The 17,166-nt window shown below is 44.5% G+C and overlaps 1 protein-coding gene across 1 annotated transcript in view; it reads right to left on the bottom strand.

Annotated features, from left to right (window-relative positions):
* LOC138300562 (chloride channel protein ClC-Kb-like) overlaps positions 1 to 17,166 on the bottom strand; it is a 198,584-nt gene that overhangs the window by 95,959 nt on the left and 85,459 nt on the right. Inside the window, exons 6-8 of the mRNA XM_069240102.1 lie at positions 14,224 to 14,301; positions 11,764 to 11,842; positions 10,253 to 10,378 (exon numbers count right to left, since the gene is read on the bottom strand). Of these exons, the coding sequence (XP_069096203.1) occupies positions 10,253 to 10,378; positions 11,764 to 11,842; positions 14,224 to 14,301 (283 nt within the window). The remainder of the gene's footprint in view (positions 1 to 10,252; positions 10,379 to 11,763; positions 11,843 to 14,223; positions 14,302 to 17,166) is intronic.

A 17,166-nucleotide genomic window follows, 5' to 3' on the forward strand; every position in this document is an offset into this window, starting at 1 on the left:
GCAAAAAACAGCTCTGTTTTCTGTGATGTGTCCACGTTGTGTTTTGGGGCATTTCCTGTCGCGGGCGCTAGGCCTACCCACACAAGTGAGGTATCATTTTTATCGGGAGACTTGGGGGGACGCTGGGTGGAAGGAAATTTGAGGCTCCTCTCAGATTCCAGAACTTTCTGTCACCGAAATGTGAGGAAAACTTGTTTTTTTAGCCACTTTTTGAGGTTTGCAAAGGATTCTGGGTAACAGAACCTGGTCAGAGCCCCGCGAGTCACCCCATCTTGGATTCCCCTAGGTCTCTAGTTTTCAAAAATGTACAGGTTTGGTAGGTTTCCCTATGTGCCGGCTGAGCTAGAGGCCATAATCCACAGGTAGGCACTTTGCAAAAAAACAGCTCTGTATTTTGTGAAAAAATGGGATGTGTCCACGTTGTGTTTTGGGCATTTCCTGTCGCGGGCGCTAGGCCTACCCACACAAGTGAGGTATCATTTTTTTCGGGAGACTTGGGGGAACATAGAATAGCAAAACAAGTGTTATTGCCCCTTATCTTTCTCTACATTTTATTCTTCCAAATATAAGAGAGTGTGTAAAAAAGACGTCTATTTGAGAAATGCCCTGCAATTCACATGCTAGTATGGGCACCTCGGAATTCAAAGATGTGCAAATAACCACTGCTCCTCAAAACCTTATCTTGATCCCATTTTGGAAATGCAAAGGTTTTCTTGATACCTCTTTTTCACTCCTCATATTTCAGCAAATGAATTGCTGTATACCCAGTATAGAATGAAAACCAACTGCAGGGTGCACCTCATTTATTGGCTCTGGGTACCTAGGGTTCTTGATGAACCTATAAGCCCTTTATATCCCCGCAACCAGAAGAGTCCAGCAGACAAAACGGTATATTGCTTTCAGAAATCTGACATCGCAGGAAAAAGTTACAGAGTAAAACATAAAGAAAAATGGCTGTTGTTTTCAGCTCAATTTCAATATTTTTTTATTTCAGCTGTTATTTTCTGTAGGAAAACCTTGTAGGATCTACACAAATGACCCCTTGCTGAATTCAGAATTTTGTCTAGTTTTCAGAAATGTTTAGCTTTCCGGGATCCAGCATTGGTTTCACACCCATTCCTGTCACTAACTGGAAGGAGGTTGAAAGCACCAAAAATAGTAAAAATGGGGTATGTCCCAGTAAAATGCCAAATTTGTGTTGGAAAATGTGGTTTTCTGATTCAAGTCTGCCCGTTCCTGAAAGGTGGGAAGATAGTGATTTCAGCACCAGAAACCCTTTGTTGATGGCATTTTCAGGGAAAAAAACACAAGCCTTCTTCGGCGGCCCTTTTTTCCCATTTTTTGGGAAAAAACTAAATTTTCACTGTATTTTGGCTATTTTCTTGGTCTCCTCCAGGGTAAACCACAAACTCTGGGTACCATTAGAATCCCTAGGATGTTGGAAAAAAAAGGACGCAAATTTGGCGTGGTTAGCTTATGTGGACAAAAAGTTATGAAGCCCTAAGCGCGAACTACCCCAAATAGCCAAAAAAGGGCTCAGCACTGGGGGGGAAAAGGCCCAGCAGCTAAGGGGTTAAGATAACACATTGAAAACAAACACAAATAACAAACTTGTTTCTGGATTGACGCATAGTGCAAGGAATGTGCTGCATGTAAAAAAGGAGCACAACTACAACTACATTTTTTATTGCGCAATTTGTGTATCACTCTTTGTTCACTTTGGTGTCACTTTGTGTCTTGTTTACATCCAAACTGATCTACAGACATTCTGGTAAACGTTAAGAAAAGAAAAATAATTATGGTCCAAATAGCAAAAACAAGTCAGAAATTTACTTTTGTATATTTATTCCTACGCAGAGTTAATTTTTCACATTTTTTGCATTCATAGAGGTTTCAAGGTGTACCCCTAAGACTGTGATGAGATTAAAAAAAAATAAACTTTATTAGGTGCAAGGGTCCACAGACAAAGTATAAAAAGATACAGCCAACATGGTGTCACGGCTTATATCTGGTTTGCAAAATATTTGTGCAGCCCCAGGCCTATTTTATCTCTGGCTTCTTCCCTCACCGTCACCTCACGTTACTTCTGTGCTGTTCACATAAGCAATAGCTACCTTTCCCCAACAGTCCCACAAGGTATTTCGTAAACTGCCCAGCCTGAGAGCTAAGCCAACCAGGTGGTGTGCGCTTCTCCCATCTTGAGGCAACACTGTGTTGTTCCTAAGCCCAACACACTATAGATCAACAGGTCCCAAGCCAAACAGCTCTTAGTCTCCTTGGGCATGTAGCTTAGTTGAAGTCTTTTGCAACACAGCCTAGCAATCGCAGCTAAACTGGGGTCTATCTATCTCAACCTTTTGGCAAATTGAATAGAGAAACATTCCCTAGCCACTTTTTCTCAAATTTTATACATTCAGTTTAAAAGTGCTGGAGCCTCTATCCTCTTCCAAGCCGTAGCAGTAAACAACATTTATGCCAATATCTATTGGTATCTCAATTTGTAGCTCATGTTGTTTATTTCATCCCACTGACTGACGTAATGCCCCAATACCACCATTGCTCAGTCTTTAAAGGCGGAACATCCCAAAACTTCAAATGTGCATGTTAAGACTTCTTTTAAAAAGTTTCATTATTTTGAGCATGTTCACCAAATAAGTACAGCCGTTCCCTCCTCCCCACTTTGTCTCCAATACCATCTGTTCTGCTGGATACATTCTTTGGAGAGGATCCAGGGTGATAACTTTGTTATTATCTTCTCTATTTTGAATCAGTGTGATATTCTTCCCAATGCCATCCCATAATCGCTCCCATTTCTTCAACTGGAATTTCCTGCTGTTAGACCTGTCAGCCTTGGGGCATTCTTTCCCCAAACTCTTTGATTTACACCTCCTGTTTTTGCTGAACTTGTTTTTGTTGGTCTTAGGACTCTGTGAACTTTACCACTGCTAACCAGTGTTAAAGTGCTTGTGCTCTCTCCTTTAAATATGGTAAAATTGACTTACACCCAATTGGCATATTTAATTTACTTGTAGGTCCCTAGTCGAGAGGTATTATATGTACCAAGGGCCTATAAATCAAATGCTACTAGTTTGGCCTGCAGCACTTTTTGTGCCAGACATTTAAGTAGTATTTTAAAAACATGTATCAGACCTGTCATTGCAGCCGAGGTATGTAGTTTTAAACTGCCATTTCGACCTGGCAAAATTAACCTTTTGGCATGCCTAATCCTTTCTTTTTAGTACATATAAATCACGCCTATGGTAGTCCCAAAATAGCCCATTGGGCAAGGTGCAGTGTGTTTAAAAAGCTGGACCTGTACATTTAAGTTTTACATGTACTGGTAGTGAAAAACTCAAATTATTTTGTCACTATTGCAAGGCCTGCCTGTCACATAGGATAACATTGTGTTACCTTATTAGATGTAATAAGTGATAACTTTCAATTGGGAGCAAGTGGGAATGTCGAGTTTGGTGTCTGAAGAACTGTAATGTAAAATCCCCCTTAATGGTAAAGTCTGATTTTGAGTCACAATTCTCAAAATGGCACTTTCAGAAAGATGTCATGGTCTTGTCTCCACCATTTGGAGTCTGCAGCCTGTATCCTGGGTCACATGACTAGATGTTGTTGGCAGTTGGTCTTTGTGTATTTCTCCCAGACAGTGAGACAAAGGGGGAATAAGTGTGGACCAGATGGGCCATCTCTAACTTGATGAAAGAGATGAACTGTCGTCTACAACACTTGCACATCACAAAGGCTCTAGCCAGCACACTCACAAAGGATCTTGGCACTACTCTTTTGTGCCCCAGACAAGCTGAGGCCAGGGAAGGGAGGCAGAAAATAACAAGCACCTCTGGGGGTTGAGGCCTCTAGAAACTTCCCCTACTTGAAATTGGGCACCCAGTATAAATAATTGACCTTCAGATCCAACCCTCCAGTACACTTCTAGACCTGTGGACACAAGGGCTGCTGTGCTGTGTTGCTGGCAGAAAAACTGCTTCTTTCTGCCTTGGACTCTGTTGCCCTACTGCCCTGCTTGCTTAGAAGGAAGACTGGACAGGAACCCTTCATCTCAGGCTGAAGTGACTCCAAGGGTCAGCTGACCGACGTCCTGTTATAAACTACAGGGATATAAACACCAGAGGTGCCCAGCATCTGCCCAGCTGACCTGCTTCCTGGACCTGCCTAAGCCCTGCTGGTCTCTGCTATAGGGAGTTCATAATTCCCAAGAGGTGCCCCTCAGGTCCTGGGACCATGGTGTGGCATTAGAGGAGCTCATCCTCAAGGAAAATGACAAATCCTGAAGTTTTAGGCCTGTTCGTGATGAGATCTTGCCACCCATGCCGCCCGCCAATGCGAAGTTTTGGTGAACCTGAATGTTCACGTCACAGCGACTGCCAGTGACACGTGGCTGTAAGAGGCTGGCCTGGCTTGTAGTGAGTACCAAGGGGTACTTACACCTTGCACCAGGTCCAGGTATCCCTTATTAGTGTAGAGGGGTGTCTAGCAGCTTAGGCTGATAGAAAAGGTAGCTTAGCAGAGCAGCTTAGGCTGAACTAGGAGACGAGTGAAGCTCCTACAGTACCACTAGTGTCACATGCACAATATCATAAGAAAACACAATACACAGATATACTAAAAATAAAGGTAGTTTATTTTTATGACAATATGCCAAAGTATCTCAGTGAGTACCCTCAGTATGAGGATAGCAAATATACACAAGATATATGTACACAATACCAAAATATGCAGTAATAGTAATAGAAAACAGTGCAAACAATGTATAGTCACAATAGAATGCAATGGGGGCACATAGGGATAGGGGCAACACAAACCATATACTCTAGAAGTGGAATGCGAACCACGAATGCACCCCAAACCTATGTGACTTTGTAAAGGGTCGCTGGGACTGTAAGGAAACAGTGAGGGTTAGGGTTAGAAAAATAGCCCACCCCAAGACCCTGAAAAGTGGGTGCAAAGTGCACCCAAGTTCCCCAAAGAGCACAGAAGTCGTGATAGGGGAATTCTGCAAGGAAGACCAACACCAGCAATGCAACAACAATGGATTTCCAGACGAGAGTACCTGTGGAACAAGGGAACCAAGTCCAAAAGTCACGAGCAAGTCGGGAGTGGGCAGATGCCCAGGAAATGCCAGCTGTGGGTGCAAAGAAGCTGCCACAGGATGGTAGAAGCTGTGTTTTCTGCAAGAACGACAAGGGCTAGAAACTTCCCCTTTGGAGGATGGATGTCCCACGTCGTGAAGAGTCGTGCAGAGGTGTTTCCGTGCAGAAAGACCGCAAACAAGCCTTGCTAGCTGCAAGGGTTGTGGTTAGGGTTTTTGGATGCTGCTGTGGCCCAGGAGGGACCAGGATGTCGCCAATTGCGTGAGGAGACAGAAGGGGCGCCCAGCAAGACAAGGAGCCCACTCAGAAGCAAGCAGCACCCGCAGAAGTGCCAGGACAGGCACTACAAAGTGGAGTGAACTGGAGCTCACCCGAAGTCACAAAGGAAGGTCCCACGACGCCGGAGGACAACTCAGGAGGTTGTGCACTGCAGGTTAGAGTGCTGGGGACCCAGGCTTGGCTGTGCACAAAGGAAATCCTGGAAGAGTGCACAGGAGCCGGAGCAGCTGCAAATCACCCTGTTCCCAGCAATGCAGTCTAGCGTGGGGAGGCAAGGACTTACCTCCACCAAACTTGGACTGAAGAGTCACTGGACTGTGGGGGTCACTTGGACAGAGTTGCTGAGTTCAAGGGACCTCGCTCGTTGTGCTGAGAGGAGACCTAGAGGACCGGTGATGCAGTTCTTTGGTGCCTGCGGTTGCATGGGGAAGATTCCGTCGACCCACGGGAGATTTCTTCGGAGCTTCTAGTGCAGAGAGGAGGCAGACTACCCCCACAGCATGCACCACCAGGAAAACAGTCAAGAAGGCGGCAGGATCAGCGTTACAAGGTCGCAGTAGTCGTCTTTGCTACTTTGTTGCAGTTTTGCAGGCTTTCAGCGCGGTCAGCAGTCGATTCCTTGGCAGAAGGTGAAGAGAGAGATGCAGAGGAACTCTGATGAGCTCTTGCATTCGTTATCTAAAGAATTCCCCAAAGCAGAGACCCTAAATAGCCAGAAAAGGAGGTTTGGCTACTTAGGAGAGAGGATAGGCTAGCAACACCTGAAGGAGCCTATCAGAAGGAGTCTCTGATGTCACCTGCTGGCCCTGGCCACTCAGAGCAGTCCAGTGTGCCAGCAGCACCTCTATTTCCAAGATGGCAGAGGTCTGGAGCACACTGGAGGAGCTCTGGGCACCTCCCAGGGGAGGTGCAGGTCAGGGGAGTGGTCACTCCCCTTTCCTTTGTCCAGTTTCGCGCCAGGGCAGGGCTGGGGGATCCCTGAACCGGTGTAGACTGGCTTATGCAGAGATGGGCACCATCTGTGCCCATCAAAGCATTTCCAGAGGCTGGGGGAGGCTACTCCTCCCCAGCCCTGACACCTTTTTCCAAAGGGAGAGGGTTTAACACCCTCTCTCTGAGGAAGTCCTTTGTTCTGCCTTCCTGGGCCAAGCCTGGCTGGACCCCAGGAGGGCAGAAACCTGTCTGAGGGGTTGGCAGCAGCAGCTGCAGTGAAACCCCGGGAAAGGTAGTTTGGCAGTACCCGGGTCTGTGCTAGAGACCCGTGGGATCATGGGATTGTCTCATTGGGGAGGCAATTCCATGATCTTAGACATGTTACATGGCCATATTCGGAGTTTCCATTGTGAAGCTATACATAGGTGACCTATGTATAGTGCACGCGTGTAATGGCGTCCAACACTCACAAAGTCCGGGGAATTTGCCCTGAACAATGTGGGGGCACCTTGGCTAGTGCCAGGGTGCCCACACACTAAGTAACTTAGCACCCAACCTTTACCAGGTAAAGGTTAGACATATAGGTGACTTATAAGTTACTTAAGTGCAGTGGTAAATGGCTGTGAAATAACTTGGACGTTATTTCACTCAGGCTGCAGTGGCAGGCCTGTGTAAGAATTGTCAGAGCTCCCTATGGGTGACACAAGAAATGCTGCAGCCCATAGGGATCTCCTGGAACCCCAATACCCTGGGTACCTCAGTACCATATACTAGGGAATTATAAGGGTGCTCCAGTATGCCAATATAAATTGGTGAAATTGGTCACTAGCCTGTTAGTGACAATTTGGAGAGAAATGACAGAGCATAACCACTGAGGTTCTGATTAGCAGAGCCTCAGTGAGACAGTTAGTCATAACACAGGTAACACATACAGGGCACACTTATGAGCACTGGGGCCCTGGCTGTCAGGGTCCCAGTGACACATACAACTAAAACAACATATATACAGTGAAATATGGGGGTAACATGCCAGGCAAGATGGTACTTTCCTACAGTGGCAACATGAGATTTGCACTTCACCCTACAGCATCGACAGCCCATAGTGACCACCAACATGAATATTCAACAACAGACTATGACCCGCCCAGCCAGCTCTTCATGCTACATCAGCGACCATCCAGGACACTCTCTGCTTCCCAAGGCCTCATCCAGGGCAAACAGAACTATTCAGTACTGGACTTTCAAAGATAACTCTTTCAGCTGAACTAACTCGTTCCCTGTATCTGGGGTGCGTGGTCAGCTTAAACCTGTGACTTTCACCCGGTCTCACACAACCAGATAACCATGAGCGGCGCTTTGTGCTTTGTGCTTTTAGGCACTATACTTACCTGAAGTCTTTAAAACTGCATATCTGCAGTTATACTGATTGGACATTTTTCGCTTTGGTCTCAAATAATTTATTAAATTTTACTCAATTGTTCTACATTATTGTGGGATTTTTCTTGTGTTGTGATTTCACTTTATTACTGTTGGAAGTGCTGCATAACTACTATTCCCATTACTTCCAAGTTAAGCTTGACTGCTTTGTGCCAGTATACCAGAGGATTAAGCACAGGTTTGTTTGGAGTTAGTTTGTGACTTCACCCTTGCAAGAACTGTGGTTGCTGCTCGAGTAGGGTTTCATCCCCCTCATCCCAACCAGTAACCCAATTTCCTAGAGTGTGGGATTTTTCTTGTGTTGTGTTTTTATTTTCTTACTGTCTTGTGTGCTACATAAATGCTTTAGACACCACATTGATGTTAAGCCTGCTGCGTTTGTGCCAAGCTACTAGAGGATTAAGCACAGGTTAATTTTGCATTTGCTTGTGTTTTGTCCTGACAAGAATTGCGGTTGCTGCTTGACTAGGGATTCACCTTTCCTCAACCAGTAACCCAAATTCCCACACCTACTTAATGTACCTTCCTATTTTTGCATGGGAAAAGTTATGCAAAAGGTAGGTTTGCTGGACTTGCACTCACCAAAAATCTGGATGATTTTCTCCCCAAAGTGTTTTTTGAGTAAAAATTCCTAGTAAAATCTTTGTTTGTTGTCATTTGTGCCTGCAGTTGGAAAAGCAAAAAACTTTGCAACTCTGTGTTGTCAAAAAGTGTTTCACCTGCCGAAAACTTCAAGAGTGTGATTACAATTTTACATATACAACATTTGGTAGCCCCCAAGTAGTAACTGACTGAGGGCCGGATTTAGATATTGGCGGAGGAGTTACTCCGTCACAACTGTGATGGATATCCTGTGCGCCAAAATCTTAATCCTATGGAATTTAGGTTTTGGCGCCCAGGATATCCCTCACCGTTGTCACAGAGTAACTTGTCTGCGAGTACTAAATCAGACCATAAGTCTCTTTTGAGGAGCACTAGAGTTAGCATTCTAGTAAACTCTGGTGGCCAGAAACCATGGGGTTAAAAAGGAAACAGACAAACTAAAAAAAAATATATATATATACCCCTTGGTGGTGCACCTTTCTACCTACCGCTCTAGACTCTCATGCTTACAACTTTCCCATCCCAGATGAAAATCGGATAGAGAACTAATGGTGCCAAAGGCAGTCCTTACACCAGGCCAGTCTAATTTCTACAGCAGTTCCTCAGGGTTCTTCTTCAAATTTCTACCCTTGTGCTCCACAATGAAGTTTAGCCATAGGAGGGAGACAGACCATCACAGCAATACAGATTGTCACCTCTCATTGCTTGAACCAGATCGGGAACATGTGATTTGGGTTCGTGAAAGCTTTAAGGCCCTCTGAGTCCATGCAAAACACAAGATCTGTTGGTTCCTGTGTTTGTGTTAGAATGCCTGGCAACAAGCAAGGAGTTTGAAATTTAGGGCTAGAATAAGGTTAACCTCAAACTTGATGTGTCCCTGGACTATCAGACGTTGAGTAATAGTTAGCTGTCTTGTAGCGCTGAATTTCCTGGAGCAGGATGCCAAATGTGCAGAGCATCTTGCACAAAGAAATGCGCCATAGAGTGGGGTGGATGAGTTTCACTTCTCATTGAAGTTCGATTTAACCTCAGCCATCTTTGCTGAGCCAACTACACACGAGAAGTATAAACAATGCAGAGCCCTCGTCCACACACAATGCTGGCCTGGTGGATCTGCGATCCAGAACACAGGAAATGGATATGTACTTCAAAAAGGAGTACATTTGCAGCACTCAGCTTTTTAGGCTTTTCTGTGTAAGTGCAGCATGGTTTCCAAGGTGGTCTAGCACAAACGGCATGCCCCTTCTCAGGAAATAGTGTAGTGCCAGCCTCCCTAAATCAGAAGATGGGCAGAGCAATTTCTGTTGGTGCCATTACCGTTAGAACAGCCTTCCCACACCAGCTCCGTTACAGGGAGTGCCGCCACTATCCCCATTTTTGGGAACCTCACAATCCTCATCTCAAAATGAGGTAGGTGAAGGCAGAGGAGAGCTGACAAAACTGAGATTACTACTAACGGTCTCAATTAAGACTTAAGACTAATCTAAAGACAGTGTTTCCGCACAAGTCAATATTAGCAAACATCCTCACCTTCACCATTAGATATCTGCCGATAATAAAATCAGCATTGTCCAAGGCATCCATTTTCCTACTGTAACTCAATCCCATGACTACCAACATGTGGTCTATCTTCATCCTATTCAGTCTTATGCTTAAATCCCAATACATTAGAATTCTGGCCTATCTTGATATTAAGCTTCTGTTAATTGATTGAAACTTATATGACAAAGCCAAAGCTGGAAAATACTTCATGTTGACAACCTCACTAGTTCCTGACAGCACAATTTTCAGGAGTCGTTTTCACAAGCTACACAACTAATGAAATGATAACCTAACAGAATACAACAGTGGCTACCTGATGAAAAAATGGCAATGCATACCTTGTTCACTGTTAAAAACGGCCAGCAGTCGGAAGATGAATGCACCACATGTGGCGGCAAAAAAGCCTCTCCAGTAATCTTTCACAGCAAAATGAGAGGACATAACTTCCACACTGAACAGGACACCTACAAGGAAGAATAAGAAGTGGTGTCTGGTTAGTAGGTCATGCAGAGCTCTATCCATTGCTTATGGATCTTCACTTCAATCTAGGTGCAGAGAAGAAGTCATGTTATTCTAAGGAAGAGACTGCTGGTTTTAGAAGTACAGTTTCCATCACTTTGGGTGAGTCACCATTTTGTGAAGCCTCTGCCACCTTGCTCCTGATTGAAGAAATCCTAGCAAAAGTGTCTAGATTTAGCAATACGTCACCCTGCTCAAACTTCTGGGGATTTATCACAGCTTGGTTCATGTGCCAAAATCTCATGACAATCTTTTCCAGATTATGAGAAACAGTTTCGATCTACTTCATGTTTAGGTAGAGCATGACACCCTGCGTAATGTTCTGAAACTTCTGGAAGCTCAGGTCATTCTTCTACAGCCCTGGTCGCTTTTGCTGCCTGCTGTGGGGTTTGAAAGCTTAGATCATGATGTTCCAGTATAGTGGTTCAATCTACCTTGCTCTTAGGACCATATGCCTCTCTGCTCTAGCTTATGGGAACTAATGCCACAATGCTTTAGGATCCTAGAGCAAAAGCCATTGCTCTTACATTTCCAGATTCTCCTGCCACCCGGTTTAAACAACTCACACTACCAAGCTCCAGGTTGGGAGAGTGCATGCATCACTGCTCTTCTGTTAATTCTGGAATGCATACCACCCAGTTCCTCACTGTAAGAGCTCTCACCAATCTTCTCTGAGTTCTCAGATTTCATGTGCGTTGTTCTAAGTTTTTTGAGATCATGTCACTTTGTTACAGGTTGTCCAAGTGTATGCCTGGCTGCTCTTGAACTTGAGACATCATGATGCTTTGGTTCTAAGAGCTCATGTCACCCAGACCCTGGAACCATATGTCACCTTTATCTGAGGTTGTGAAACCAGGGCTCTTGGAGTAAACCCACTCCTTTATTTGGAACTCGTTCACAGCTTCTGAAAGATCTTGTCTTCCAGCTAATAATTCTTTGACTGCAAGCAAACCTGACTCTGGGGGATGGATCTGTATAGTAATACTAACCCATTTCATTTTCTGGGACCTTTTACCAGGATGGCCCAGATTTTAGAATGTTTTAGAAAAGTATGCCATCCTACTGCCGGTTGTGATAGCTCCTGCCACCATGCCCTAGCTTCTAGGAGTTCTACCACCATGCTCAAGATACTTTTTGGTCATAGAGTCACCTCAAATGCATGTGTGCATGTAGGACCCTAGTACAAAAACGTTTTCCTTCTCAATACAACATTCTTGCAGTTTCAAAGATCTGTATGGAAATGAAGGATACTCCCTCGAGTTCAAAGGGGTGTGTCATATCTGAACTCCCCCATGTTACCATAACCCCATCAGCTTTTAATTACCCTTACCACTAATCGGGGCACCAAAGACAGTGGAGACGCCAACTGCTGCAGCCGCCACAAGCATCTCATATTGCTTACTCTTGTTCTGAAAAAAAATTAAACCCCCAATCAGGTGATCAACATCCTACAAGATATTCAGTGGTAGTAAAACCAAAGTGAGATGTACTTCAGAACATACCTATGTTTCCACCAAACCTGACTCTGCGACCAGATCCCACGTGAGTCCTTCCTGAATCCAACACATGCACTCCCACCCTAAATTTAAGAAATCAGCCCTGATAGCCCCAGAGTGCCCAAGTCTAAGACACTCACTCTTTCCCAACAATCTAAAGACATAGCCCAGACGTGCACCTCTGCTTGGTGTACCCTGCCATTAGGCGCAGACCTGGCAGGGGCAGAGGGTTAGCCCAGTGGTGACAGCCAGAGCACTTATTAAATTTTGCTGGCTTTTGCTGCAGGAATCCACAAAAGGTGACTCCTGTAGTAAAAGTTCAAAGGCCAGGTGGGGATGGTGAGTGGCCTTAGGTGCATAGGGCGAGTCCAGTACACAAACTTAATAGAAGGCAACAAGGGAAGGACCATCTCATTTTTCCTTAGATCCTCGGTCACCCTCTGCCAGACCAGACCAACTTGAAATCACCTTCTCATCATGCATCAAAGATACTGCAAATTCTTTGACCTTGGTGACCTACCCCAAGAGTGGCCTTTGGAGTTCTAATATTGACAGGAGAATGGGGGGACACTGTTTCTAGCCCTTAGCGGGTTCTTCATAGTAATACTATGGTAGAATGGGGAAGTGAGGCTTGCGCCATGGGGCCAAGTATAGCTAAGATGCCCAAGCACATCTCCCAAAGGGTGCTGGGGGTCATCACAGAGATGCCTTTGGCATGGTTTGAGTCAGTGTCTGAGCAGGAACTGCACCCTGTTTTGGGAGCAAAGAGTGTGTCTTTTGGAATTCATCAGGGGTTTCCAGGTCACAGCAGAGGGCCTAGTTTAAGAGATGTACGGGGAGCTAGTTGGTGGTCAGTCACTAACCTGTCTAAGATTGGGCATTAGGAATTTCCCAGTCTGTTTTCTCTGTACATAACAAGATGTTATGAATACAGTACATATGGAGACTGAATTTTCGTTCAATATGGTCCTGTTTTGTGCTGTGAATAAGTACGGGCCTGAGATTCTTTTTCTCAAATCAAATCTATCATGACCTATTATTTTGTATTTGCTCTTGGGGCTCCTACCCGGCTCGACAGATCTCCTCATATGACCCTAAACTCCAGTTCATCCTGGTAGTAAAAGACAGCCATATTTATGGTGTGACACGGACATTATAAGCCATGGTCAAAGTGGGTAATTGCCCAGGGCTCAAACTTTTCAAGGGGACCCGTGAGAAAGTGAACTTTCTCTCTTTTTGACCTTTGGCTATCCTTTTTCTCTTTCTTAAACCTCCCTTTCTCTGCCTACATCTAGCTCTGACTCCTTCTCTCCAACCGCAGTCATCTTGGGTTTTTGGTGTTCCAGGCAAGACATATTTCAGCTGCTGGTGTGTGCCCTGGTAAAGTTTAACTTGCATTTTAGTATTGTTCAGCATCATAGGGCATAAATTATCGGGACCTGTCAAACAATTTAAATTTGTTCCATACAGGGTCCCCCAACATAAGACTTGACTGGGGCCCGAGAGTCCTTAAGATGACACTGAAGTGCAGTGGGCCCTTATGACTCTGCACCTGCTCCATTCATTATAGCTGCTCCATTACTGGGACCACCAGGTAAATCATGGCCACCCCGTTCAGAGTAAAAATGTCCCCCACATACTGGGGAAAAAAGTACACCTGCCATGTTGGCAGAAGAGATTTCTGCATTTATTTCCTGATCTTTTGGTGAGGACCCCTAAATTGGGCAGGATGGGTTATGGGAGGTGAGCTCTCTCCCCCCTCAGCATAGAGGCTAGGCAGAGTCTAAGTAAGGCCCTAAGTATGAAACTTGAGACACTGAGAAGGCTGTCAAATATGTTATACATGGGAAGGGGTTTGCTTTGTTGCAACGTTATTCAATGATAAAAATACACACCCAAATAAATCATATTTATAAAAAATATGCTATATATGCCCCCACACAAAATCTGCTTCAGACTAACTTGTGGTACCAAATCTTCTCCCTTTTCTGCTTTCAACTAATAGTCTGGGCCAGATTTCTTGCATTCAAGGTAGCACTACTCACTGGAAACTACAGAATAGTAAACCAAAAACATCTTCCAACCAGTACTTCATGCTACCTAATTCACTCATATGGATTTTTAAACCTAAAGCTCTCAACTCCAAATCTCTAACCCATCAAAGTCCCTAAATTTGACCATAGGCTTCCTCAGTTCAAATACTTGACAGTGATAATTTACTGAACCACTGTAACAAAAGAAAGGAAATCATGCAGTGATCCACGAAAGCATGGCCGTGTCCCAGAACTCTTTACCTCGTACTCCCCTGTGACAGAAGACCGCATTCTTCCCAGGTAGGCCGCTATCATACAAGAGAGATGGGTGAAGGGACCCTGATAAAAAAATAAGACAAGGAAGAGTTAATTGAGAAAAACCTTTTGTTCTCTCATCTCTCCAGTTCAGTCTCATGCTCATGGAGGACTCCCTACATAGTTGAGGTTTGTTGAGAACCCATTCATTTCCTGCTCACCACTCCAGCTGAACTTCAACCAATAAGGCTTCCATTGTTGACCTGGGAGGCTGTGTTCACAAGCCTACATGGTGGTAGTGGTGGGTAGCACCCCTAATCGCTATGAATACCATGAACAGATAAAAGAGGGAGCCAAATAGACTAATGTCTGTACAGTTCTTTGTGCTTGAGTGTTGCCCTCAAGGTATCACTGTTTCGATGAGACAAGTGTACAATGAGGGTCACAGAAGCTGGAATAGACGAGTAGAACTGATGCTAAGACTTCAGAACAACATTTTTGAGAATCGAAGGATGTGAGGTCCAACACTGGGCAAATAAATGGTTTGCACAAACGTGTGTCTATCTCAGGTCTAGGAGAACCGGATCCACGTTAATATTTCAGGATGTCCACATAATGTACATTTACATAAAATGAAGCTCAAAGGAAACCATTTAGATAGTAGTTATCCTGAAATCTGACCCTCCTGCACTTACATTGGTCACCCTGATTTAGACATAAATACAGTTTCTGTAACTGAATATTTTAGTTATGTATTCAGAGATGAAATAATTAGACGTGATGCAAACTTGGTACAGAGCAATGCATGCCAACGTTCATCAGATCTGAAAAATCCAAAAACCCAGCTTGTGTTTATTAACCTCGAACAAGAAAATCTGAGACAGCTTTCACCCACATCCATCAATTAAGGAAGCGAACAAACAACCCGTTTAGCAGCTCTGTATGTGGGGAACAGGCACTCTGCTGGGAGTCGTGGGTGGTTGGTTGGCACCCCCCTCTAAAGATTGGAATATACACTGTGGCATTCTAATGTGTAAAAGAGATTGAAGTTTGAGCTGTGGGTTTATAAGAAATGTATGGTCGATTACAGAGTGCACGAAATATCAGGATGGATTTCATTCAAAGTGTTGACATGATTATGAATCTGTAAAAGCCAAAAAGAGAAATAGATCATATTTCAGCAGCCCATACATTGCTGTTTTTGTTACAACAACATTTCACTTTTTTCTGTGTCTGTAAACAAACACAAAACATAAAACCAGGGTAAATTAGATTTGTTTTCGTTTTAGTGTTGTAAACCGTTGATTTCCTTTTTTGTATTTTAGGGGTTACATAATTTAGACATGTGTGAATGCATAGCGAAATATTCGTTGATCTGTTTCACTAATTGAGCACACATTGCAAAAATAAAAAGCTCATAATTCTGACAGTGATCTATGGGTCCCTACTTATGGTATCGTTGAAACTCAGTAAAAGGAAGGTGGAAACATGTATGAATTTCCCTATTTGTTGGTTCATGTTCTCTGCAGCTTTTCTGCTGTGCTTGTTTATGGAAACCAGTGGCTGCCAGTGGCTGCCCGTGGTGTAGAGGGGAAAAAAGAGGCAATGGTGATACATAACCCCCGCAGCCGCGCAGGGGACCCCACATCAAAGTGGTGGGTGGTGAGCCAGGGAAGGGGGACCTCCATGTACTTTGTAGAGGCCCCCTCAAGTTTTGTTACACCACTGAAAAGAGGTGTGGGTAAATAGTTGTATGTTGGATTTGGCATCACTCTTTCAATTACATTTTCCATAAAGCAAGAGGCGAGTGGTTTTATGATTGAGTGGAGCTCTTTTGCCACAGTTGATTGAATGGGTTTTCAAACCTGTAAGAAATTAGGCTTTTTGCAGGTTTCCCCCAACCTTTTGTTCCATTTTTGGACTGCCAGCTGCTGGTTTTCAGAGTGCACTGGGGCCTGCTGTCCAGACCTGAGTGCCAGTGTTCCTTCCCTTTCTAGAGTGTTTTGTTGAATTGGATGCTATATGCTGACTTACTTATAGGACCCTAGCATATGGTACCCAGGTGTCAAGGGCATGTATTTGCTGGCTGTCCACATACGAGCTGTAGCACTGGTTGTGCCACTCTTAGTGTGACAAAGTGAAAACACGACTTTCAGCTGACATTGCAGACTGAAGAGGCTGTGCATGCACTGCACACACAACTTTGCCATTACCACTAATGTCAAAGTCCAGTAGTCCCTTAACAATATATGTAAGTCTCCTCTAAAGTAGGCCTAAGAAGTCCTTTGGCAAGGAGCTGTATGTTGTTAAGACAGACATATATTTTTGGATATGTCTTTATAGCAAAGCCCTAAGGTGTTGGTGTTTGCTGAGGACAATATAAGGTAATTGCATAAATAATGGTTAGCACACAAACTATAACTTCTGACAGAGGCTACCTAATCCTGTCATGTAAAGTATCAAATTAAGGGGGACATCAAATGCGACTCAATGATGCAGTTGCTATTTATGGCCAATTTAGTGCTGGCCACTTTTGCGAAAGTTGCCATACTTTGACCCAGTCCTTTGAGTCCAGTGTCTTCAGAGAGGCACAGGGACCGAGACAGGTTCCTACCTGCCTGGGGACACGTGTGAGCGACTGCCAGGCTGAAAACAAAAGCTGTTGCTGTGCTGGAGGTGCAACCCCCGCCCACAGGATGGGCTGCAAAGGATGTTAGCCCATAAAGCAAGCCTCAAAGGGTGATGCTCCCTTTGAAGGGCTGCTGTGACAACTCTCCTGCCCAGGAAGCCCTAAACAGGGTACAGCCAGGGCCAAGGGAGGGAAAACTGGTTTCAGAACCAGTTTGCCATGGGCAGTGGACTACAGAGGTCTTCACATTCGAGAAATACTTCAGTTGTATTGTTTGTGGCATGTAGGATGCACTCTGAGATAGCCAGATGCCACACATC

Source organism: Pleurodeles waltl, chromosome 6 (assembly GCF_031143425.1).
Source record: "Pleurodeles waltl isolate 20211129_DDA chromosome 6, aPleWal1.hap1.20221129, whole genome shotgun sequence".
NCBI lineage: Eukaryota > Metazoa > Chordata > Amphibia > Caudata > Salamandridae > Pleurodeles > Pleurodeles waltl.